At 40.9% G+C, this 27,427-nt stretch overlaps 1 protein-coding gene across 1 annotated transcript in view; it reads left to right on the top strand.

The window, feature by feature from the left end:
• IRAG1 (inositol 1,4,5-triphosphate receptor associated 1) overlaps positions 1–27,427 on the top strand; it is an 89,267-nt gene that overhangs the window by 34,445 nt on the left and 27,395 nt on the right. Inside the window, exons 2-6 of the mRNA XM_075836784.1 lie at positions 15,959–16,138; positions 19,437–19,531; positions 21,936–22,012; positions 23,147–23,320; positions 24,045–24,122. Coding sequence (XP_075692899.1) covers positions 16,052–16,138; positions 19,437–19,531; positions 21,936–22,012; positions 23,147–23,320; positions 24,045–24,122 — 511 coding nt within the window. The 5' untranslated portion in view covers positions 15,959–16,051. The remainder of the gene's footprint in view (positions 1–15,958; positions 16,139–19,436; positions 19,532–21,935; positions 22,013–23,146; positions 23,321–24,044; positions 24,123–27,427) is intronic.

Raw genomic sequence — 27,427 nt, forward strand, 5'->3', positions numbered from 1 at the left:
AGTAATAATTGTATATTATGAAGTGAGGCCGGGCGCACACAGGACATTTCTGTGCTTCTGGTATTTGTGGGGCACGGAGGGTCTGAAGTATAACACGTGCATGTAACTTCTAGAAACACTTCACTGAGTGGCTTCTTCAACCTGTACGTGTCTGATCTGATGTGGGCACCGGGAAAAGACAAGTAAAACAGGAGGACAGAAATCTCTGATGTTTGAGATCTTGTGGTGATGTCATCGACTGGGGTTTCTTCCATTATCAGAATGCCATGGATCCTAGAAAGACAAGTGCTGCCTGATGATGTCATCTGATGAAGGGTATATTCATACACGCAGGTTTTGATGAGGTTTTTTCAGTTTTTTTTAATGCAATTTTTAAATCAAAAACCAGGAATTAATGATCCACACCTGGTGTGGGCTTCAAAAACTGCATAAAAAAACCTGATCAAAACCTGCACATGTGAATACACCCTTAGGGTATATGTAGATTTCGCTCAGAGCCGTTTTCTATACAGTTTTCTCTCTCCTACCATTAAGGTAAGGCCAGACGTGGCATATTGAGCTTGTGTTACATACTATATTGTGTCGTTTATTTTGCGGCGGATTTCACATTTTGCACATCTGGGATTTTTCCACAACAAAATTAACATGCTGCAGTTTAAGGACATGGCCACACGTGGCGGATTTCCTCCGCAGCTGTCCGCATCAATGCCGCACCTAATCCGGGTTGCAGATTACGGCTGCGGATCTGCCCAAAATGTGCAGAAAATTGATGCGGACTAGCTGCTGCGGACTGCGGGAAAAGTGCTTCCCTTCTCTCTATCAGTGCAGGATAGAGAGAAGGGACAGCACTTTCCCTAGTGAAAGTCCCTCTTTCGGCATCCAGCCCGACCTCCCTGGATGACGCGCCAGTCCATGTGACCGCTGCAGCCTGTGCTTGGCCTGTGATTGGCTGCAGCCGTCACTTAGACTGAAACGTCATCCTGGGAGGCCGGGCTGGAGACAGAAGCAGGGAGTTCTCGGTAAGTATGAACTTCTATTTTTTTACAGGTTGCTGTATATTGGGATCGGTAGTCACTGTCCCGGGTGCAGAAACAGTTACTGCCGATCGCTTAACTCTTTCAGCACCCTGGACAGTGACTATTTACAGACGTCTCCTAGCAACGCTCCCGTCATTACGGGAGCCCCATTGACTTCCTCAGTCTGGCTGTAGACCTAGAAATACATAGGTCCAGCCAGAATGAAGAAATGTCAAGTTAAAAAAGCAAGACGCATCCGCAACACACATAACATGTGCATGACAGCTGCGGACTTCATTGCGGAAATTAGAATCTCCATTGAAGTCAATGGAGAAATTCCGCCATGAGTCCGCAACCAGTCCGCCACTGGTCCGCAACAGACAGAGCATGCTGCGGACACCAAATTCCGCTCCGCAGCCTATGCTCCGCAGCGGAATTTTACGCATCGTCTAAACGAACACTGCTAAATTAAAGTGGGAGTCAATGGACAAACGGCTCCGCTGCGGATTAACGCTGCGGAGTGTCCGCAGCGGAATTTAAGTGAAATTCCGCCACGTGTGAACCCAGCCTTAAAAATGCCCACCATACCTTGAAATCAATGTGCGATTTTTCCTCTACATGTGGATTGGCTTTTGAAAACTCCATCCACACGTTTTGTCATGTGAATTATCGCCCTTTAGGTTGAAACCACACGGTGTAGATTTGTTGTGGATTTTCAGTGCAGATTCGACAAAAGCACATTAATTGTGGATGGGTTTTAATACATGTGGATTTTGTAGTTAATTCGTTGAGGATTTGGCCATGGATTTTTTACCGCCCCGTCTGATCCTCTCCTGGTTTTGGCTAAAGTACACATAAAAAAAAAACTGCATGAGGCCTCATTTACACGAGCGTGTGTGTTTTGCGCACGCCAAAAAACGCAGCGTTTGGCGTGCGCAAAAGGCACTTGACAGCTCCGTGTGTCATCAGTGTATGATGCACGGCTGCGTGATTTTCGCGCAGCCGCCATCATAGAGATGAGGCTAGTCGACGCCCGTCACTGTCCAAGGTGCTGAAAGAGCTAACTGATCGGCAGTAACTCTTTCAGCACCCTCGACAGTGAATGCCGAACACAATATACACCAACCTGTGAATAAAAAAAAGACGTTCATACTTACCATGAACTTCCTGCTTCCTCCAGTCCGGTCTCCCGGCCGTTGCCTTGGTGACGCGTCCCTCTCTTGTCATCCGGCCCCACCTCCCAGGATGACGCGGCAGTCCATGTGACCGCTGCAGCCTGTGATTGGCTGCAGCCTGTGCTTGGCCTGTGATTGGCTGCCGTTGTCACTTGGACTGAATTGTCATCCCGGGAGGTCAGACTGGAGGAAGAAGCCGGAAGTTATCGGTAAGTCAGAACTTCTGTTTTTTTTTACACGTACATGTATATTGTGATCGGAAGTCACTGTTCAGGGTGCTGAACCAGTTTAACTCTTTCAGCACCGTGGACAGTGACTGTCTCCTGACGTCGCGTACCGGAAATTTTTTTGCCGGGTTCGGTCAAAACGAGTTCGGCCGAACCCGGTGAAGTTCGGTGCGCTCATCTCTAATTTGACACTCCGTTTGGATGTTTGTAAACAGAAAAGCACGTGGTGCTTTTCTGTTTACATTCATCTTTTTGACAGCTCTTGCGCGAATCACGCAGTTCGCACGCAAGTGCTTCCGTGCGGAATGCGTGGTTTTCACGTACCCATTGACTTCAATGGGTGCGTGATGCGCGAAAAACGCACGATTATAGAACATGTCGTGAGTTTTACGCAACGCACTCGCGCTGCGCAAAATTCACGCATTGTCTGCACTGCCCCATAGAGTAATATAGGTGCGTACGACACGCGTGAAAAGCACGCGCGTCTATTACGCTCATGTAAATGAGGCCTTAAACCCATGCTAAAAAAAACAAAAAACTTTTTGGGAATCTTACATTTTTAAAAAAATGATTACTTACCCTGTCATATACCTGGTATACAAATTTGTATGCATCTCAAAAATTCACCAAAAAATAGTACAACCCCCCAAAAAATAGTTTATGGTCACATTTAAAACCTAGCTCAGTCCTTAAAGAGGACCTGTCACTAGGTTCTACAAAGCGGGGTAATGTCTCACCTAATAGCCGCTGTGTCTAAGAGTCCAGCGGTATTTGTCCTGTATTTGTGTGTCCCCCCATTGCTGAGCTATGGACCCCTTTATTTAACAACCAATATGGAAATGACCCGCTTGCTAGCCAAGTGGGTTTGGCCGCCAGAGATTCTTGATGGACGGATCTACCACTGAGCCTCTGATGATGACCTATCAGCGTGAGGCTGTTTCCTAAAAGACAGTCTTCAGCCAGCGCCATCGTGTGAGACCACGCTGGCTGAAGACTGACTCACGCGATGACGCTGGCGGCCAGACCCACTTGGCTAGCTAGCGGGTCATTTCCATATTGGTTGCTAAATAAGGAGGGGTCCATAGCTCAGCAACGGGGGGACGCGCAAGTACAGGACATAGGCCGCTGGACTCATAGACACGGCCGCTATTAGGTAAGACTACTAACTCACTTTGTAGGACCTAGTGACAGGTCCTCTTTAAGGGGATATGTGTGTGGTCCGGGCCCATGAAGACTATGTATGTGCACGTGCCTGTGTCTATGTGGTCCCGCTAATTGCTATTAAACTGATATGTAACATCTTATGCTGAAATCCAGTTCTTAGAAAGGAAATCAACAATCTCTCCCCAGGGAGGCCATTCCTGGTAATATGGTCCATAATTGTGTCATTACAGGGAACCGCTGTTCTCCCCGCTGCTCTTAAAACTTATAGAGGAGCTGTCACCTCCTGACATCTCTGTTTTGGTAAATACTTGTATTCCCCATAAAAATAAAAATAAAATCTTATGACTCTGAGTTGCACCGTTCCTCTGTTATTCCCCCTGGAAATGTATGAATAAATTGACAACTTGGTGATAACGTCCATACTGGTTATGACTTATATTTTCCATAATCAGATGTAAGTGAAGACTGAAAAATGGTTCTAAATATGCAGACGAGGACGACTTAGAGGCTTCAACTTACTGTTTTTAATTTTTCTTTTACGGGGACATGCTCTTAAATTGTTTCAGAGGACAGAGCCTCTGAATTGACTTTGCTGCAATTCTTTTCCAGTGAAGTCTTAAGTATCTTCAGAGGACAGCCGGGATTATTTAAACATCTTAATGTTGTTTTTAGACCTAATTTTAGCTGACTGCAAACACAAGAATATTAGGTAACATATCCTGAGAAGAAGGCAGATAACAGATTAAAATAACCACAAATACAAAGCAGATGTCAAATAGGAGAACTTCAGATGATGTGTCAGGAAAGAGATTTCCCCACAGAATCACCTTTTTTGGAGTTGTGCCGCTCTCAGTCAGACATCTCTTACCCGCCAGCCCATCCGAGCATCTCATTGCAAAAAATCTATTAAGTGATTACTGCCAGATTATAAAAGTGATCCTACCGCAAGAAGTAGGAATGGGAAAATTACATTTATGACTGCCAAATGCCTTATACCTAGTATGATATTACCCTGTATATATAAGAATATAACTACTATAATACTGCCCCTATATACAAGAATATAACTACTATAATACTACCCCCTATATACAAGAATATACTTACTATAATACTGCTCCCTATATACAAGAATATAACTACTATAATACTGCTCCTATATACAAGAATATAACTACTATAATACTGCCTCCTATATACAAGTATATAACTACTATAATACTGCCCCTATATACAAGAATATAACTACTATAATACTGCTCTTATATACAAGAATATAACTACTATAATACTGCCCCTATATACAAGAACATAACTACTATAATACTGCCCCCTATATACAATAATATAACTACTATAATACTGCTCCTATATACAAGAATATAACTACTATAATACTGCCCCCTATATACAAGAATATAACTACTATAATACTGCTCCTATATACAAGAATATAACTACTATAATACTGCCCCTATATACAAGAATATAACTACTATAATACTGCCCCTATATACAAGAATATAACTACTATAATACTGCTCCTATATACAGGAATATAACTACTATAATACTGCCCCTATATACAAGAACATAACTACTATAATACTGCCCCCTGTATACAAGAATATAACTACTATAATACTGCCCCCTATATACAAGAATATAACTACTATAATACTGCTCTTATATACAAGAATATAACTACTATAATACTGCCCCTATATACAAGAACATAACTACTATAATACTGCCCCTATATACAATAATATAACTACTATAATACTGCCCCTATATACAAGAACATAACTACTATAATACTGCCCCCTGTATACAAGAATATAACTACTATAATACTGCCCCCTATATACAAGAATATAACTACTATAATACTGCTCCTATATACAAGAATATAACTACTATAATACTACCCCCTATATACAAGAATATAACTACTATAATACTGCTCCTATATACAGGAATATAACTACTATAATACTGCCCCTATATACAAGAACATAACTACTATAATACTGCCCCCTGTATACAAGAATATAACTACTATAATACCGCCCCCTATATATAAGAATATAACTACTATAATACTGCCCCTATATACAAGAATATAACTACTATAATACTACCCCCTATATACAAGAATATACTTACTATAATACTGCTCCCTATATACAAGAATATAACTACTATAATACTGCTCCTATATACAAGAATATAACTACTATAATACTGCCTCCTATATACAAGTATATAACTACTATAATACTGCCCCTATATACAAGAATATAACTACTATAATACTGCTCTTATATACAAGAATATAACTACTATAATACTGCCCCTATATACAAGAACATAACTACTATAATACTGCCCCCTATATACAATAATATAACTACTATAATACTGCTCCTATATACAAGAATATAACTACTATAATACTGCCCCCTATATACAAGAATATAACTACTATAATACTGCCCCCTATATACAAGAATATAACTACTATAATACTGCTCCTATATACAAGAATATAACTACTATAATACTGCTCCTATATACAGGAATATAACTACTATAATACTGCTCTTATATACAAGAATATAACTACTATAATACTGCCCCTATATAAAAGAACATAACTACTATAATATTGCCCCTATATACAAGAATATAACTACTATAATACTGCCCCTATATACAAGAATATAACTACTATAATACTGCTCCTATATACAAGAATATAACTACTATAATACTGCCCCATATACAAGAATATAACTACTATAATACTGCCCCCTATATACACAAGAATATAACTACTATAATACTACCTCTATATACAAGAATATAACTACTATAATACTGCCCCTATATACAAGAATATAACTACTATAATACTGCCCCTATATACAAGAATATAACTACTATAATACTGCTCCTATATACAAGAATATAACTACTATAATACTGCTCCTATATACAAGAATATAACTACTATAATACTGCCCCTATATACAAGAATATAACTACTATAATACTGCTCCTATATACAAGAATATAACTACTATAATACTGCCCCTATATACAAGAATATAACTACTATAATACTGCTCCTATATACAAGAATATAACTACTATAATACTGCTCCTATATACAAGAATATAACTACTATAATACTGCCCCTATATACAAGAATATAACTACTATAATACTGCCCCTATATACAAGAATATTACTATAATACTGCTTCTATATACAAGAATATATCTACTATAATATTACCCCTATATACAAGAATGTAACTACTATAATACTGCCCCTATATACAAGAATATAACTACTATAACACTGCCCCTATATACAAGAATATAACTACTATAATACTGCCCCTATATACAAGAATATAACTACTATAATACTGCTTCTATATACAAGAATATATCTACTATAATATTACCCCTATATACAAGAATATAACTACTATAATACTGCTCCTACATACAAGAATATAACTACTATAATACTGCCCCTATATACAAGAATATAACTACTATAATACTGCTCCTATATACAGGAATATAACTACTATAATACTGCCCCTATATACAAGAATATAACCACTATAATACAGCCCCCTATATACAAGAATATAACTACTATAATACTGCTCCTACATACAAGAATATAACCACTATAATACTGCCCCTATATACAAGAATATAACTACTATAATACTGCTCCTATATACAGGAATATAACTACTATAATACTGCCCCTATAGACAAGAATATAACTACTATAATGCAGTCCCCTATATACAAGAATATAACTACTATAATACTGCTCCTATATACAAGAATATAACTACTATAATACTGCCCCTATAGACAAGAATATAACTACTATAATACTGCCCCCTATATACAAGAATATAACTACTATAATACTGCCCCCTATATACAAGAATATAACTACTATAATACTGCCCCTATATACAAGAATATAACTACTATAATACTGCCCCTATATACAAGAATATAACTACTATAATACTGCCCCTATATACAATATAACTACTATAATACTGCTCCCTATATACAAGAATATAACTACTATAATACTGCTCCCTATATACAAGAATATAACTACTATAATACTGCTCCCTATATACAAGAATATAACTACTATAATACTGCTCCCTATATACAAGAATATAACTACTATAATACTGCTCCTATATACAAGAATATAATGACTATAATACTGCTCCTATATACAAGAATATAACTACTATAATACTTCCCCCTATGTACAAGAATATAACTACTATAATACTGCCCCTATATACAAGAATATAACTACTATAATACTGCCCCCTATATACAAGAATAGAACTACTATAATACTTCCCCCTATGTACAAGAATATAACTACTATAATACTGCCCCCTATGTACAAGAATATAACTACTATAATACTGCTCCTACATACAAGAATATAACTACTATAATACTGCTCCTATATACAAGAATATAACTACTATAATACTGCTCCTATATACAAGAATATAACTACTATAATACTGCTCCTATATACAAGTATATAACTACTATAATACTGCCCCTATATACAAGAATATAACTACTATAATACTGCTCCTATATACAAGAATATAACTACTATAATACTACCCCTATATACAAGAATATAACTACTATAACACTGCCCCCATATATACAAGAATATAACTACTATAATACTGCCCCTATATACAAGAATATAACTACTATAATACTGCCCCCATATACAAGAATATAACTACTATAATACTGCCCCTATATACAAGAATATAACTACTATAACACTGCTCCTATATACAAGAATATAACTACTATAATACTGCCCCTATATACAAGAATATAACTACTATAATACTGCTCCTATATACAAGAATATAACTACTATAATACTGCCCCTATATACAAGAATATAACTACTATAATACTGCCCCCTATATACAAGAATATAACTACTATAATACTGCCCCCTATATACAAGAATATAACTACTATAATACTGCCCCCTATATACAAGAATATAACTACTATAATACTGCTCCTATATACAAGAATATAACTACTATAACACTGCCACTATATACAAGAATATAACTACTATAATACTGCTCCCTATATACAAGAATATTACTATAATACTGACCCCTATATACAAGAATATAACTACTATAATACTGCTCCTATATACAAGAATATAACTACTATAATACTGCTCCCTATATACAAGAATATTACTATAATACTGACCCCTATATACAAGAATATAACTACTATAATACTGCTCCTATATACAAGAATATAACTACTATAATACTGCTCCTATATACAAGAATATAACTACTATAAGGGCATGACCACACGTGGCGGATTTCCTCCGCAACTGTCCGCATCAATGCCGCACAGAATCTGCGTTGCAGATTCTGCTGCGGATCTGCACAAAATGTGCAGAAAATTGATGCGGACTGGCCGCTGCGGACTGCAGGAAAAGTGCTTCCCTTCTCCCTATTCAGTGCAGGATAGAGAGAAGGGACAGCACTTTCCCTAGTGAAAGTCAAAGAAATTCATACTTACCGCCCGTTGTCTTGGTGACGCGTCCCTCTTTCGGCATCCAGCCCGACCTCCCTGGATGACGCTCCAGTCCATGTGACCGCTGCAGCCTGTGCTTGGCCTGTGATTGGCTGCAGCCGTCACTTACACTGAAACGTCATCCTGGGAGGCCGGACTGGAGACAGACGCAGGGAGTTCTCGGTAAGTATGAACTTATATTTTTTTTTACAGATACATGTATATTGAGATCGGTAGTCACTGTCCCGGGTGCAGAAACAGTTACTGCCGATTGCGTAACTCTTTCAGCACCCTGGACAGTGACTATTTACAGACGTCTCCTAGCAACGCTCCCGTCATTACGGGAGCCCCATTGACTTCCTCAGTCTGGCTGTAGACCTAGAAATACATAGGTCCAGCCAGAATGAAGAAATGTCATGGTAGTAAAAACAATACGCTCCGCAGCACACATAAGATCTGCGGACTTCATTGCGGAATTTTGACTCTCCATTGAAGTCAATGGAGAAATTCCGCCATGAGTCCGCAACCAGTCCGCCACTGCTCCGCAACAGACAGAGCATGCTGCGGACACCAAATTCCGCTCCGCAGCCTATGCTCCGCAGCGGAATTTTACGCCTAGTCTAAACGAACACTGCTAAATTAAAGTGTAAGTCAATGGACAAACGGCACCGCTGCGGATTAACGCTGCGGAGTTTCCGCAGCGGAATTTCAGTGAAATTCCGCCACGTGTGAACCCGCCCTTATACTGCTCCCTATATACAAGAATATTACTATAATACTGCCCCTATATACAAGAATATAACCACTATAATACTGCCCCCTATATACAAGAATATAACTACTATAATACTGCCTACTATATACAAGAATATAACTACTATATACTGCCCCCTATATACAAGAATATAACTACTATAATACTGCTCCTATATACAAGAATATAACTACCATAATACTGCCTCCTATATACAAGAATATAACCACTATAATACTGCCCCCTATATACAAGAATATAACTACTATAATACTGCCCCCTATATACAAGAATATAACTACTATAATACTGCCCCCTATATACAAGAATATAACTACTATAATACTGCTCCTATACACAAGAATATAACTACTATAATACAGCCCCTATATACAAGAATATAACTACTATAATACTGCCCCTATATACAAGAATATAACTACTATAATACTGCTCCTATACACAAGAATATAACTATTATAATACTGCTCCTATATACAAGAATATAACTACTATAATACTGCCCGTATATACAAGAATATAACTAATATAATACTGCCCCTATATACAAGAATATAACTACTATAATACTGCTCCTATATACAAGAATATAACTACTATAATACTGCCCCCTATATACAAGAATATAACTACTATAATACTGCCCCCTATATACAAGAATATAACTACTATAATACTGCCCCTATATACAAGAATATAACTATTATAATACTGCCCCCTATATACAAGAATATAACTACTATAATACTGCCCCCTATATACAAGAATATAACTACTATAATACTGCCCCTGTATACAAGAATATAACTACTATAATACTGCCCCTATATACAAGAATATAACTACTATAATACTGCCCCTATGCACTTCTATAGTAATGTTCCTTTTAGAGCAGACACAGTCAGTGTAACTCTGGAACATCCCTTTAATTTCCAGTGTTGATGACTTGTGCGCTGCTCTGTGATTGGATGTCAGGTCTCGGTTATTACTTACAGTAGCTGTAGCAGCGGAGACGTCTTGGTGTTTGGATGAGACATAGTTTTACGATTACTCTGTTATGATTCCAGAATTACCTTTTCTATAAAGTTTCTCATATCTAAACTTATATTTACTTTACTGATTCTCCGTTAATCTCTTGAGGAGTTTTACATTGATAAATAATAATGTTTGTGACGCTCATTTACTGGATCAGCCACTCCAGAGGAGGCAATTTCAGGGGAGACAAATTAAATGGCAGATTCCACCATTGGATCAGCTGATTCTCCCATCGCCCGGTTTGCGGCTCCACTTTTAGGGCACATTCACACGTGGCGGACAGTCCGCAGTGGAATTCTGCAGCAGCCGTTTTTTACATTTGTTTCTATACATTTTTAGGAAACGTAGTTCAGACGTTGCGGGAAATAACTGTGCGGGAATCAGGCTGTGGTGCAGAATTTTCCCTCCGCAGCAGCTCATGACGTTGCGGAGAAGAAGCGGAATTTCACTGCGGATCTCAGCCTGTGCAATACAAAAACTGAAATCTGTGGCAAGTCCGCTGTGATATCTGCAACGTCTGAATTACCTGTCAAATATGCAAATGTTGCTGCAAATTCGTTGCGTAATTGCCCCGAATCTGCACCAACATTTGCAGCGGAAAAATTCGGCCACGTCTGAACATGGCCTTACAGGTTCAATGCGGAACAAGTTTCAATGTAGAAAGGTAAGAAATAAAAAAATTCTTAAAAACTGTTGAGTCGTTGTCCCCGCCCCCCCCCCCCCCGACTTTCACTGAGTGGCCATACAGATTGTCTTGTCCTGGCTGCCAGACACTTCCAGCACCGTGTTCAGATGTAGCAGAGCTGAACACTCACTTGGCACAATTTTCGGGGCACACTGATCCGTGCTTTTCCAAGACCAGAAGTTATCACTATATTTCCCCTTAATTATAGTTATTCCCAACGCCGACATTTACGGTGTGTCCAGAGTTGTTCATACGCCATAAATGTTGATAATACCCCTTTACGTTTTACATTGAAGTCTGCTTCATCTGTAAGGCCCTGGTCACACAGAGGTTTTTTTTGCTGCTGATTTTGACACGGAAACCACGTCGGAATCAGCTCCAAAAAACAACTAAAATCACCCCCCATTGATTTCAATGGGAGGCAGAGGCGGTTTTTTTTGCCGGGCGGCTTTTAGTTGCTCGTGGGGAAAAAAAGCAGCATGTACTTTCCTCCCACCTCTGACCTCTCAAATCAATGGGGGGGGGGGGGGGGGTAGAAAAAACTGCGGCGCTCGTCTCTGAGTGTTTTTCACTGCGTTTTTTTGCCCGTGGTCCTTGCATTAGCTACAATTGGCCGCAGACGAAAACCCCTTTGAGAACCACGGCAAAAAAGCAATTCCTGAAGGAGTTCAGAGGCAGATTTTTTTTTTGCCTGCAAAAAATTCAGTGTGAACAGAGCCTAATAAAAACTGGGGAAAAAATGACCATGGGTGTGCGAGCTAATTGGGACGAACCATTTGGACAGTGCGCGGTGGTCCATGGCTATAGGGGGTCCACAGCTTCTCAGTTAGATGCAGCCCATGTTTAAAGGTGTTTTTTTTAGCCAAGGAACATGTGAATGTGCAATAAAAGTCTAATTAAAGGAGGTCCAACTGCTGTGACCCCCACCCAATCACAAGAAGTGAGGGGTAAACCCACCCAATCATAAAAAGTGAGGGGGCTGGTCCCTGATTTGAATCACTTTCCATTATCATCATCATAAAAAAAATTCTCTGGTTATTTGCTACAATGTATCAGTGGTGTCCTCGTATGTGGCAGATAAGCCTTTGGGCCCTCTTAGGCACAAGGGCCCGGGTACAACTGCTACCTCTGCACCCAATATAGCTATGTCCGTGGTTGTAACAAACCCTCAGCTGAGAGCAGGACTATTCATGTTTGCTGCCTCTGAATGTAAAGAGTTTTCTTATTCACTGCCAGCAAACACAGATCTTGAAATGGTGAGGAATTGAAAAACATAGCGGGAATGAAACGCCAGTCTTAATATAATGTACGCTGGAGTAAGATGCGCCTAATTTATTAAGATCCACAGGCGCATCTCTGGCCATTCGTGCGCCATAAAGGTGGTGTCGATTTCCGCTTTAATTTACTAGAATTTCTGGACTTAATTATAGGAAATTTGTCGAGCTGTGGGTAGCCCCTCCCACCCTTTTTATTTTAAGGTGGCGTGAACGGTGTAAAAAATAAACAGTTGTAAAATTTTTGCATAAACTGCGACTTTTCTACAGCAGAGAACCAGCGTAGACTGTCCAGCCGCCCATCGTCTATGAGAAAGTTGTGGAACTTAATTTATACAATGACTACATTTTATTTATTGCAAAAAAAAAAGTTTTGATAAATGTTGTACGTGCAAATTAATACCAGGAATAGGACGCGCTGTGCGATGCTCTCGAGTGTTTTGTGCTGGTGCAAATTTCTCAAAGTCAATGGGGGGGAAAAAATTTTCCAAAAACAATACAATGAAAACACCCAGCGTGAATCTGTCCTTACATCTATAAGAAATGACAGATACAAGTTCAATTTATAGGGGTCATCTAGTTTAGAAAACCCATTTCTACACACCCTATTAGGGAATTCTGGGGTAATAGAGGGGGGGGGGGCTCCTTTGTTCAGGATCCTCATCTCTTGGTCACATAGAGTCTCAGTCTCGTCCTGTCCTGTCCTACACAACACATTGATATGAATGGACACTGTGTAATACTTCATTTCTCCTGTGGTGGCGCTGCAGGGAAACTGAACACTTACTGCCAGGTTTCCTCACAGCTGATCGCTGGGGGTCCCAGCAGGGGGAGACTGTGATCAGATTATTTTCAAGGGATCCGTCTAACAGGTAGAGATTGTACAAAGAGGAGTTCCCCTTTAATGTATAAAATGTTTCTTTTATACTTTTTTGACATTTTGGTTTTACTTCTGATTTTGGCATAGAAATATGAATGCAAAACACTGAACAAATCTGCACAGTAAGTAACTGACTTTAGGCTTAAAATCAGTCCCGGCTCAGGCCGCTCACACAGCTGATGGGTTTGTTACCATGTATCACTGTCGATAAACAAGCACCACAAAAGTTTATGATCAGATGCGTTGGATTTTCAGTGTAAATCACAGTCCATGTTCATAAGGTTTTCTAAACCACACACACGAAGCAGAAAATCATCGCAGAGTTCAGGGTTTGCCATCCGGTTGCAGAATTTTGCAGATTTTGGTGAAATCCGCAGCAAGTCCACGACAAGATCCACATGTGGCAGATTTGCGATAATATCCATGCAGAACATATCTGCCTCCTCTGAAACCACCCAAATAAGCAAGAATGTTCCGTTTCTGACAGTAAGCAGAGATCTTGAAAACTTTGGGTAATTGAAATACAAAGTCTATTAGAAAGTTGTAGAACTTTTTAATATACAGCGATTAAGCTTTGCTTTCCTTGGACTGGAGCCGCCCTGTATTTATCCTCCGGATTCTCAGGGATTATTTTATCGCTTTATTAGATTTTCTTGCTTATTTTGTGATTATTCTAACGAGTGAAGGAAGGAAAACTCTGATATATTGTATCCATTTATGGAAGGCGACTCCCAGGACGCTGCCTCTTTAACGGTGGATGCCGCAGGCCCGACAAAAAAGAAATGTTATTTTATCTTATTCTGTACATCTAGCTGAAGGTCGGGCCCCCAGGGGCCACCATCGCTGTTATCCTGCTATATTAAGCCGAGTTGACAATAACAGAGCAGAACAGTCCATACGGCGAGCACCGTGGGAAAAACGAGTGCAGGCCGGTCCTGAGGCGCGGCCGGTGCTGCTATTATTTCAGTCTCCTGCACTTATAAGATGAATGGCGAGGACAGAAATAGACACAATGTTATTACAGCACGAAAAACCGCCGCTAATTCATAAAATCTGCTATATAAGGCGCTCTGCCGAGGTTCTGTCCAAGTCTCCACACTCTAATCCTATATACAGATGTAGCAGAGCCAAGATTGTCCTTCCTCGCAATTCATTCTGATTTCATTGTGTGGTGTTGCATAGGACTGCAGATTACACTACTACATTATCTGTGGTGTTACATAGGACTGCAGGTAACATCTACTACATTATCTGTACTCAGAGAGTTATCGCTGTGTTATCTGTGATGTTACATAGGACTGTAGGTAACACTACTACATTATCTGTACTCCCGAGAGCTATCATTGTGTTATTTGTGGTGTTACATAGGACTGCAGGTAACATCTACTACATTATCTGTACTCCGAGAGCTATCATTGTGTTATTTGTGGTGTTACATAGGACTGCAGGTAACATCTACTACATTATCTGTGGCGTTACATAGGACTGCAGGTAACACTACTACATTATCTGTACTCAGAGAGTTATCACTGTTAATGCTGCAGCGTCCAGATAAATTTCAGTGTTAGGGCTCGTCCACACGTTGCGGAATTGCCGCGTTTTTTCCAGCTGGAATTCTGGACGGAAAAAACGCAGCAGAATACAATAGCAGCAAAGTACATACACTTTGTAAATATTCCGAGCAGAAGTTGACCTGCGGTGCGTATTTTTCAGACCGCAGCGTTTCAATTCCTGCTGCGGAAAGTGGCCAGGATGCCACCGTCCCCCAACATTGTGAAAAACGCAGCAAAATCCGCACCATTTTCTGCCGTAAAAACCACAGGAAATGGTGCATTTTTGCTGCAACGGAATGTCTTCGTTTTTCAACTGAATTGAGTCATAAATTTTCTGCAGCAATTCTGCTGTGTGTGAACAAGCCCTTACTGTACATAATATTTTTGTAACCCAGTGGGTGCTGTATTTCTGTCCAGGATTTTTCTTTTGCCCCTCATATCTCTCACTGTATATAATCCCGGGTCGTGGAGTAGACACAATATAATGCACTGATGGCTTTACTTTTACAGCTCATGGCAGGTGATCATTCCGTGTACAATTAGCGGGAGGTGAATGGTGAGTCCAGGACAGGGGCCCTTTCAAGTCACCAGCCACTGTCCAGGATGCCCACACTACCCGGAGTGCCGGAGCAAACTGCAGATGCCCAGCAGCCGTCCTCCCCTCCTCCATCCTCCTCTGCCCCAGTGAAGGTGAGTGTTTTATATCATGGATTCTTACCTCTGTTTAGCCTGGTGTTCCTGAATAGAATGCAAGAGCTTCAGTGAAGACTGACACTTACACAGTGAGAGCAGCAGGAAAGAGGGAGTAAGGACATTCTGCATAACACTGCGGATTCAGGGTTCACGGAAAACTAGGTGCAATATTCTATAGGAGAATAGTATGAGGCCTGACGTGAGGATTCAGCCGTGTCGGCTGCGCTGACGGATACCGCTGTATTTCAGAACATCCGGATTTTATGGTGACTTTTTTTTTTGTTCCCTTGGGAGCTTTTAGTTTTTGTAGAAATTCTGCGGCTATTAATAGAACAAGGCGAAAATTCTCAGAAATGGTTTTAATTTATTGTATTATAAGCAGGGACTAAATCCAGTCACATTATTACAGTGATGGGGACCACACGCCGGCAGCGATCCCATGATCTGCCGCGCAGCAAAACATCCGCTGCACTTCTCCTCATACAGCCCGAAGATAAGAACGCAGGGGCAGGCACGAACTTCTCATAAAGGACCAGAGAAGTAGTACTGTGCGGTGTCCTAATATACAGAATAAGAGAAGTAGTACTGTGCAGCGTCCATATATACAGAATAATACAGATACTGAGAATTACACCCAGTATACAGGACAGGAGAAGTGGTACTGTGCAGTGTATATATACAGAATAATACAGATACTGAGAATTACACCCAGTATACAGGACAGGAGAAGTGGTACTGTGCAGTGTCCTTATATACAGAATAATACAGATACTGAGAATTACACCCAGTATACAGGACAGGAGAAGTGGTACTGTGCAGTGTATATATACAGAATAATACAGATACTGAGAACTACACCCAGTATACAGGACAGGAGAAGTGGTACTGTGCAGTGTCCATATATACAGAATAATACAGATACTGAGAATTACACCCAGTATACAGGACAGGAGAAGTGGTACTGTGCAGTGTCCATATATACAGAATAATACAGATACTGAGAATTACACCCAGTATACAGGACAGGAGAGTGGTACTGTGCAGTGTATATATACAGAATAATACAGATACTGAGAATTACACCCAGTATACAGGACAGGAGAAGTGGTACTGTGCAGTGTCCTTATATACAGAATAATACAGATACTGAGAATTACACCCAGTATACAGGACAGGAGAAGTGGTACTGTGCAGCGTATATATACAGAATAATACAGATACTGAGAATTACACCCAGTATACAGGACAGGAGAAGTGGTACTGTGCAGTGTCCACATATGCAGAATAATACAGATACTGAGAATTACACCCAGTATACAGGACAGGAGAAGTGGTATTGTGCAGTGTATATATACAGAATAATACAGATACTGAGAATTACACCCAGTATACAGGACAGGAGAAGTGGTACTGTGCAGCGTATATATACAGAATAATACAGATACTGAGAATTACACCCAGTATACAGGACAGGAGAAGTGGTACTGTGCAGTGTCCATATATACAGAATAATACAGATACTGAGAATTACACCCAGTATACAGGACAGGAGAAGTGGTATTGTGCAGTGTATATATACAGAATAATACAGATACTGAGAATTACACCCAGTATACAGGGCAGGAGAAGTGGTACTGTGCAGTGTCCATATATACAGATACTGAGAATTACACCCAGTATACAGGACAGGAGAAGTGGTACTGTGCAGTGTCCATATATACAAAATAATACAGATACTGAGAATTACACCCAGTATACAGGACAGGAGAAGTGGTACTGTGCAGTGTCCATATATACAATATAATACAGATACTGAGAATTACACCCAGTATACAGGACAGGAGAAGTGGCACTGTGCAGTGTGTGTATATATATATACAGAATAATACAGATACTGAGAATTACACCCAGTATACAGGACAGGAGAAGTGGTACTGTGCAGTGTCCATATATACAGATACTGAGAATTACACCCAGTATACAGGACAGGAGAAGTGGTACTGTGCAGAGTGTATATATACAGAGTTAGAGCAGATACCGAGAGTTACACCCAGTATACAGGACAGGAGAAGTGGTACTGTGCAGAGTGTATATATACAGAATAATACAGATACTGAGAATTACACCCAGTATACAGGACAGGAGAAGTGGTGCTGTGCAGTGTCCATATATACAGAATAATACAGATACTGAGAATTACACCCAGTATACAGGACAGGAGAAGTGGTACTGTGCAGTGTATATATATACAGAATAATACAGATACTGAGAAATACACCCAGTATACAGGACAGGAGGAGCGGTACTGTGCAGTGTCCATATATATATACACAGAATAATACAGATACTGAGAATTACACCCAGTATACAGGACAGGAGAAGTGGTACTGTGCAGTGTATATATATATATACAGAATAATGCAGATACTGAGAAATACACCCAGTATACAGGACAGGAGGAGCGGTACTGTGCAGTGTCCATATATATATACACAGAATAATACAGATACTGAGAATTACACCCAGTATACAGGACAGGAGAAGTGGTACTGTGCAGTGTCCATATATACAGAATAATACAGATACTGAGAATTACACCCAGTATACAGGACAGGAGAAGTGGTATTGTGCAGTGTATATATACAGAATAATACAGATACTGAGAATTACACCCAGTATACAGGACAGGAGAAGTGGTACTGTGCAGTGTCCATATATACAGATACTGAGAATTACACCCAGTATACAGGACAGGAGAAGTGGTACTGTGCAGTGTATATATATACAGATACTGAGAATTACACCCAGTATACAGGACAGGAGAAGTGGTACTGTGCAGTGTCTATATATACAGAATAATACAGATACTGAGAATTACACCCAGTATACAGGACAGGAGAAGTGGTACTGTGCAGTGTATATATATACAGATACTGAGAATTACACCCAGTATACAGGACAGGAGAAGTGGTACTGTGCAGTGTCTATATATACAGAATAATACAGATACTGAGAATTACACCCAGTATACAGGACAGGAGAAGTGGTACTGTGCAGTGTCCACATATACAGATACTGAGAATTACACCCAGTATACAGGACAGGAGAAGTGGTACTGTGCAGAGTGTATATATACAGAGTTAGAGCAGATACCGAGAGTTACACCCCTAGAAGTGCAGTGATTTGGATGGTGACCGTATATATATCAGTTATACATCCCTAATATTTTAGCACGGTTTCCTCTATACTGCAGTTTCCATTAATAAGTTATACTGCATCGTGTGCTTCTTCTCAGGATGCGGCGGGCGGTGGCAGAGTCGGCATTTTACCATCTATAATTCTGCCAGAACCTGAAAATTCTTTAGAGGAAAACTGTCTTGAAAGAAGCCGGTAAGCAGCTCCATGAATCTTCCCGTCACATCCCAGGACTATGTCTGCTCTGATTTATATGATTCATTGTATATTGGTATTGCAGGAAGAAATCTTTCATCCTCAATTAAAGGGTAATAAATATCTCGCTGACACGGAGGTTGCTGCCGATAGATATATACATTAGTAGTGAGCCGGGGTGGACGCAGAACGTTGTACCTTCAGTACCTACCCACCTCTGAGACCCGCACCCATCTCCAGCGCGGGCCCCCTAATCCCCGTTCTAGCTTGGTCTGATCTCGCTGCCTCCCGGCCGCTTCCTGGTTATATGGTCGCGAGCTGCACTGTTTCCGTATCTTTCATTCAGTTCTATAGGACTTACAGAAGCAGCGTAGCATGCGAGTTATGCTGTTTAGGTAACTCACGGCCATATAACCTTTTCCATGGTCGGAATTCACCTCATTCAGCCGCAACCCAGATCGTCAGAACAGGGTTTAGGGGGCCCCGTTCTAGAGATAGGTGCGGGTCCCAGAGTTGGAATATGCATCTATCTGACATTTATGACATATACTGTGGATATCCTCATGGTGGACAGCAGCACACGTCTCCCAAATTTCAATCAATGTTCTTTTATTGGTCAAACATCCAGTAAAAAATGGCAACGTTTCGACCCGTGACAAGTGGAGGGTCTTTCTGAAAGACCAATAAAATAATATATTGATTGAAATTTGGGAGACGTGTGCTGCTGTCCACCATGCTTTTTCTGAGGATTATATTACGTCAGACTGGGTTTGTCTGATATCGGCATTTGTGCTGCTTCAAATACTTTATTTTTTGGATTATATCCTGTGGATATGTCATAAATGTCGCTCATGGGAAAAGCCCTTTAATATAAGACACTTGTAAAGTGCCTACATAATACTGCCATACAGTGCCTACATAATACTGTCATACAGTGCCTACATAATACTGCCATACAGTGTCTATATAATACCGCCATACAGTGTCTACATAATACTGTCATACAGTGCCTACATAATACTGCCATACAGTGTCTATATAATACCGCCATACAGTGTCTACATAATACTGCCATACAGTGTCTACATAATACTACCATAGTGTCTACATAATACTGCCATACAGTGCCTATATAATACTGCCATACAGTGTCTACATAATACTGCCATACAGTGCCTACATAATACTGCCATACAGTGTCTACATAATACTGCCATACAATGCCTACATAATACTGCCATACAGTGCCTACATAATACTGCCATACAGTGTCTACATGATAGTGCCATACAGTGTCTACATAATACTGCCATACAGTGTCTACATAATACTGCCATACAGTGTCTACATAATACTGTCATACAGTGCCTACATAATACTGCCATACAGTGTCTACATAATACTACCATACAGTGTCTACATAATACTGCCATACAGTGCCTACATAATACTGCCATACAGTGTCTACATGATAGTGCCATACAGTGTCTACATGATAGTGCCATACAGTGTCTACATGATACTGCCATACAGTGTCTACATAATACTGCCATACAGTGTCTACATAATACTGCCATACAGTGTCTACATAATACTACCATACAGTGTCTACATAATACTGCCATACAGTGCCTACATAATACTGCCATACAGTGTCTACATGATAGTGCCATACAGTGTCTACATAATACTGCCATACAGTGTCTACATAATACTGCCATACAGTGTCTACATAATACTACCATACCGTGTCTACATAATACTGCCATACAGTGCCTACATAATACTGCCATACACTGCCTACATAATACTGCCATACAGTGCCTATATAATACTGCCATACAGTGTCTACATAATACTGCCATACAGTGCCTACATAATACTGCCATACACTGCCTACATAATACTGCCATACACTGTCTACATAATACTGCCATACACTGCCTACATAATACTGCCATACACTGTCTACATAATACTGCCATACAGTGCCTACATAATACTGCTATACAGTGCCTACATAATAGTGCCATACAGTGCCTACATAATACTGCCATACTGTTCCTACGTAATACTGCTATACAGTGTCTACATAATACTGCCATACACTGTCTACATAATACTGCCATACAGTGCCTACATAATACTGCCATACAGTGCCTACATAATACTGCCATAGTGTCTACATAATACTGCCATACAGTGCCTACATAATACTGCCATAGTGTCTACATAATACTGCCATAAAGAGTCTATATAACGCTGCTATGCAGTGCCCAATACTACCTACACTGCACAAATAACGGCAATACAGTCCAGAGTTTTACTATATATTATTTTATATATGGTATATATATGATGCAGAACATTAGTGACAGATCTTGTCTTTGAATTTGTCCCTTAGACCTCACAGTCCGTCCTCCAGATCCAGTCGTCAGGCCAGATCATCCTTCTCGTCCACAAGCTCCTTGACTTCTGTGGGTAAGAGGACAGACAAAGCCGCCGCAGCCGCTGCCCTAGAGCGCAGGTTATGTATCCACCACATGCAAGAAAATAATAATAACCGTCATAATCCTGCGGGTGGCGTTCTATGTTATACACGGTTTTTTAATGAGCCATATATCTCCTCTCACCCCGACACCCATCAATTAATGAAACCCCAATAATGATGGGTGGTCGGGCGCGTGCGGTCAGCACATCTTGGCAGACGGCTTCACGGGTGACTTTCCACAATGATGGCAAATAACTAGAAATATGCAGGTAGGCTGCCAACACATACCAGCCGTGCCAGCCGAGAGCGGGACACTTCACAATGTTTACCACAGACGTTTCCAGTCTCCTAGGTGTCCCAGTGTGACAACAGCAGAAACTCGGGACATTGTGTGAGGAGCAGAGCAGCCCCCCCCCCCCCGGAGATCAGGGGAATCGGAAGGTGTTTTTGTGTACGAAGTTCTCAGACTTTTCTTTCTTGGGTACAATTCATGTCCAGGGTCAAGTGTTTCTCCGCCGTAATCCTGGGGTGCGCGCGCTGTGGGTCCCCTGGGGGATAGGTTGGTCCTGGTTATCTCCGGTTTAGACAGAAGATACATTTGCCCCAACTTACTCAACATCTTAGACATAATAATAATAATAACATGAAACAGAATTACTGTTTGCGCCGTTTGTGCCACTTTGTGATTTATGTTTGCCACGTGGGCGTGGTGATGGGCAGAGCTAATTTTTAGCAATAGTTCTGAAATTGTGACAAGTCGCAAAAAAAAATGTAAGCTGCAAAACTAATCCTAAAGCAGAACAATATAAAATATAACAAATCATGTAACAAATGGGGGGGGGGGGGGGGCAACATTATATACATTTGGGGCATATTATATACTGTAGGAGCCCGGATACATATGGAATAAATGGGGACTTATCTGAGCATGTGCAGAGCTGTATCCCTATAAACAGAATGAGTAGACATTTGGTTTGTTTTTTTGACAGCTCTCACTTTACAGCATGTAGTAAATTCTCCACTTCCATTGATAGTGTCCACTTTGGATGTCTGTTCGGAGTAGGTAACCCGCCATGTCTGCCTCCCCGGATTTCTGCACCCAGCTATTCCTATTTGTCTTTCAGACAACAAGGGTCATGTGATCGATCTGGTCCGTGACAGTCTACCCGATGTTAGGATATCGGAGGAGGATAAGAAGAAAAACCTGCAGTTATTAGAAGAAGCCAAAAAAGTCAGCGAGAAATTCCTAACCCGACGGGGACGACGCTCCAGATGCAGCCTCTCCGACTCCCCCACAGGTGGTTTTGGGATTAAAGGGGTTAAATAAAACCGTATCATTGTAGTGTGAAATGGTATTCAACTTTGTATTTCAAATCCTCTGTTTGCGGTCAGTGAATGCAAACATTATTGTTTTCAATCACAAGGTAAAAACCTGTCCTGACCTAGTCCTGCTCACACAGCCACGATTTGTATCAGTGTAGATAAGAGCAATCAGCCCGGAGCCCAGGACAGGAAGGTGATTTGTGCTGCTGCTGTGTTTAGCTCACAAAGCATTCGCTGATACATTGAAACAAACTGAAGGTGTATGAGCCGGATTAGATTAGGGCGAGCAAGCAGAGGTCTTGTCATTTCAGGCATTCCAGAGGTCCGCAGTAAACCTCTTGAGTTATTACATTGCTCAAAAGAAACAGGCAAATAACAAATTCAGCTCTGCTACATCTGTATGTGTGGAAGCTGAAAATACTGTATACAAGAGCATACGTATCATAGAGGCAGTTCATGCAGCTGCTATGGGGCCCAAGAGATGGGCGGCGTGTTTTTTTTTTTGCTACAGCGCCCCCTCGGCTCTACGTATACCCGTATTTATATTATAAGAATATCCTATCTTGTATCATTATTTCCGATTGTGCCATAGCGACACATATAACTCCCATATGATATTCATGTGCCCCCCTATATATATGGATATGGTATATTGGACAATGCCGCTATAACCAGATTTTCTTACATCTCTTTTCTTAGTCTCTTCCCCGTCCCTGAGCCCTAAAGTGTCTCCTGTGCCCTCCCGGAGCAACTCCTTCACCTTCCCTGCAGCACCAGGTACCACCGACCATTGAATGCTCAGAAATGTCAAGTTAGTCCCTGAGGTCCTATAGTCACGGCTCCCCTAGCATTGGCAGAACTATCCCACCCACCCAAGACGCTAAATTATATCTGTCATAGATCCTGCTGCAAAGACCTCATCCAGCGCGGACCGCTGGCGCAGGAAGTAGAAGGGACACGTGAATGGCTGCTGATTGGCTACAGACGTGTAACTTCCTGCCTGCGGAGTAGATAAATGCAGGACCATATGGGGCGTGTCATCCCCCACTTCAGTCAGTTCTGGACTACTTTGCCTACAATTTTTATGGACACGTTACAAAATCAAGAGTTAATAATAAAGAGAGCCCCCTGTAGGTAGTGCCCCTCTTAGAGCCTTCTATAGATAGTGTCCCCATAGAGTCCCCTGTAGATAGTGCTCCTCATAGAGCCTTCTGTAGATAGTGCCCCTCATAGAGAGCCCCCTGTAGATAGTCCCCCTCATAGAGCCTTCTGTAGATAGTGTCCCCATAGAGTCCCCTGTAGATAGTCCCCCTCATAGAGCCTTCTGTAGGTAGTGTCCCCATAGAGTCCCCTGTAGATAGTCCCCCTCATAGAGCCTTCTGTAGATAGTGTCCCCATAGAGTCCCCTGTAGATAGTCCCCCTCATAGAGCCTTCTGTAGATAGTGTCCCCATAGAGTCCCCTGTAGATAGTCCCCCTCATAGAGCCTTCTGTAGATAGTGTCCCCATAGAGTCCCCTGTAGATAGTGCCCCCTGTAGATAGTGCCCCTCATAGAGCCTTCTGCAGATAGTGCCCCTCATAGAGCCTTCTGTAGATCATGTCCCCATAGAGTCTCCTGTAGATAGTGCCCCCTGTAGATAGTGCCCCCTGTAGATAGTGCCCCCTGTAGATAGTGCCCCTCATAGATGCAGATAGTGCCCCTCATAGAGAGCCCCCTGTAGATAGTGCCCCCTGTAGATAGTGCCCCTCATAGAGCCTTCTGTAGATCGTGTCCCCATAGAGTCCCCTGTAGATAGTGCCCCCTGTAGATAGTGCCCCTCATAGATGCAGATAGTGCCCCTCATATAGAGCCCCCTGTAGATAGTGACCCTGTAGATAGTGCCCCTCATAGAGCCTTCTGCAGATAGTGCCCCTCATAGAGAGCCTCCTGTAGATAGTCCCCCTCATAGAGCCTTCTGCAGATAGTGCCCCTCATAGAGAGCCTCCTGTAGACAGTGCCCCCAACATTGCCCACTGAAAATAAAACAACAACCACCGTTACATGTTAACCTGTCCCCGTTCCCTCGCAGGTCTGGTCAGAGACCAGGCCTCATTCAGCTGAACAACACAGTCGGCGCGATGACATCCTCGCGCCAACTGCATCATTGGTAAAGTGCCGAATGGTGAGGCACAGGACTGATAATTTCCGTGCCTCGCCAGGCAGCGCTAGACTAATAAATTGTAGGATGAGGATACAATTGAGTGCAGGGGACCGGTTCTGGGTCCTGCTTCACCCCGGTTTCGAACCTGCTGTAATTTTAACAACCAGTTTGGGGGAACCGGGGCGAACTGGCTGGATCCCTCCCATGGTGCCGCCGCCGCTTCCCTTGTCTTGTTTGCACTATGCATGTCAATTTTGGCGCATGCGCAGTGCAAACGTTCAAGGGAAAAAAAATAAATCACAGGCAGTGTGGACGGCAGAAAAAAAACACCCACCTTTTTCGGATTATCCGTAAATTCACAAAATGTGGACAACCCTTGGGGCATGTAGGGGCTGACAATGTTTTAGAGATCTGGATGGCAGGCGCTGTATTGAGGCACTGTGATTGATACTGTTAGGGTATGTTCACACGGCCAAATTTCAGACGTATACGAGGCGTATTATGCCTCGTTTTACGTCTGAAAATACGGCTCCAATACGTCGGCAAACATCTGCCCATTCATTTGAATGGGTTTGCCGACGTACTGTGCAGACGACCTGTTATTTACGCGTCGTCGTTTGACAGCTGTCAAACGACGACTCGTAAAAATACAGCCTCGTCAAAAGAAGTGCAGGGCACTTATATACATTATATGCAGGACACTTATATACATTATGTGCAGGACACTTATATACATTATATGCAGGACACTTATATACATTATGTGCGGGACACTTATATACATTATATGCGGGACACTTATATACATTATATGCGGGGCACTTATATACATTATATGCGGGACACTTATATACATTATATGCGGGGCACTTATATACATTATATGCAGGACACTTATATACATTATATGCGGGACACTTATATACATTATATGCGGGACACTTATATACATTATATGCGGGACACTTATATACATTATATGCAGGACACTTATATACATTATATGCGGGACACTTATATACATTATATGCGGGACACTTATATACATTGTATGCGGGACACTTATATACATTATATGCGGGACGCTTATATACATTATATGCGGGACACTTATATACATTATATGCGGGACACTTATATACATTATATGCGGGACACTTATATACATTATATGCGGGACACTTATATACATTATATGCGGGACATTTCTATACATTATATGCGGGACATTTCTATACATTATATGCAGGACACTTATATACATTATATGCAGGACACTTATATACATTATATGCGGGACACTTATATACATTATATGCGGGACATTTCTATACATTATATGCGGGACACTTATATACATTATATGCGGGACACTTATATACATTATATGCGGGACACTTATATACATTATATGCAGGACACTTATATACATTATATGCGGGACACTTATATACATTATATGCGGGACACTTATATACATTATATGCGGGACACTTATATACATTATATGCGGGACACTTATATACATTATATGCAGGACACTTATATACATTATATGCGGGACACTTATATACATTATATGCGGGACACTTCTATACATTATATGCAGGGCACTTCTATACATTATATGCGGGACACTTATATACATTATGTGCAGGACACTTATATACATTATATGCGGGACACTTATATACATTATATGCGGGACACTTATATACATTATATGCGGGACACTTATATACATTATGTGCAGGACACTTATATACATTATATGCGGGACACTTATATACATTATATGCGGGACACTTATATACATTATATGCGGGACACTTATATACATTATATGCGGGACACTTATATACATTATATGCAGGACACTTATATACATTATGTGCAGGACACTTATATACATTATATGCGGGACACTTATATACATTATAT

The sequence above is a fragment of the Rhinoderma darwinii genome, chromosome 9, assembly GCF_050947455.1.
Source record: "Rhinoderma darwinii isolate aRhiDar2 chromosome 9, aRhiDar2.hap1, whole genome shotgun sequence".
Taxonomy (NCBI): Eukaryota; Metazoa; Chordata; class Amphibia; order Anura; family Rhinodermatidae; genus Rhinoderma; species Rhinoderma darwinii.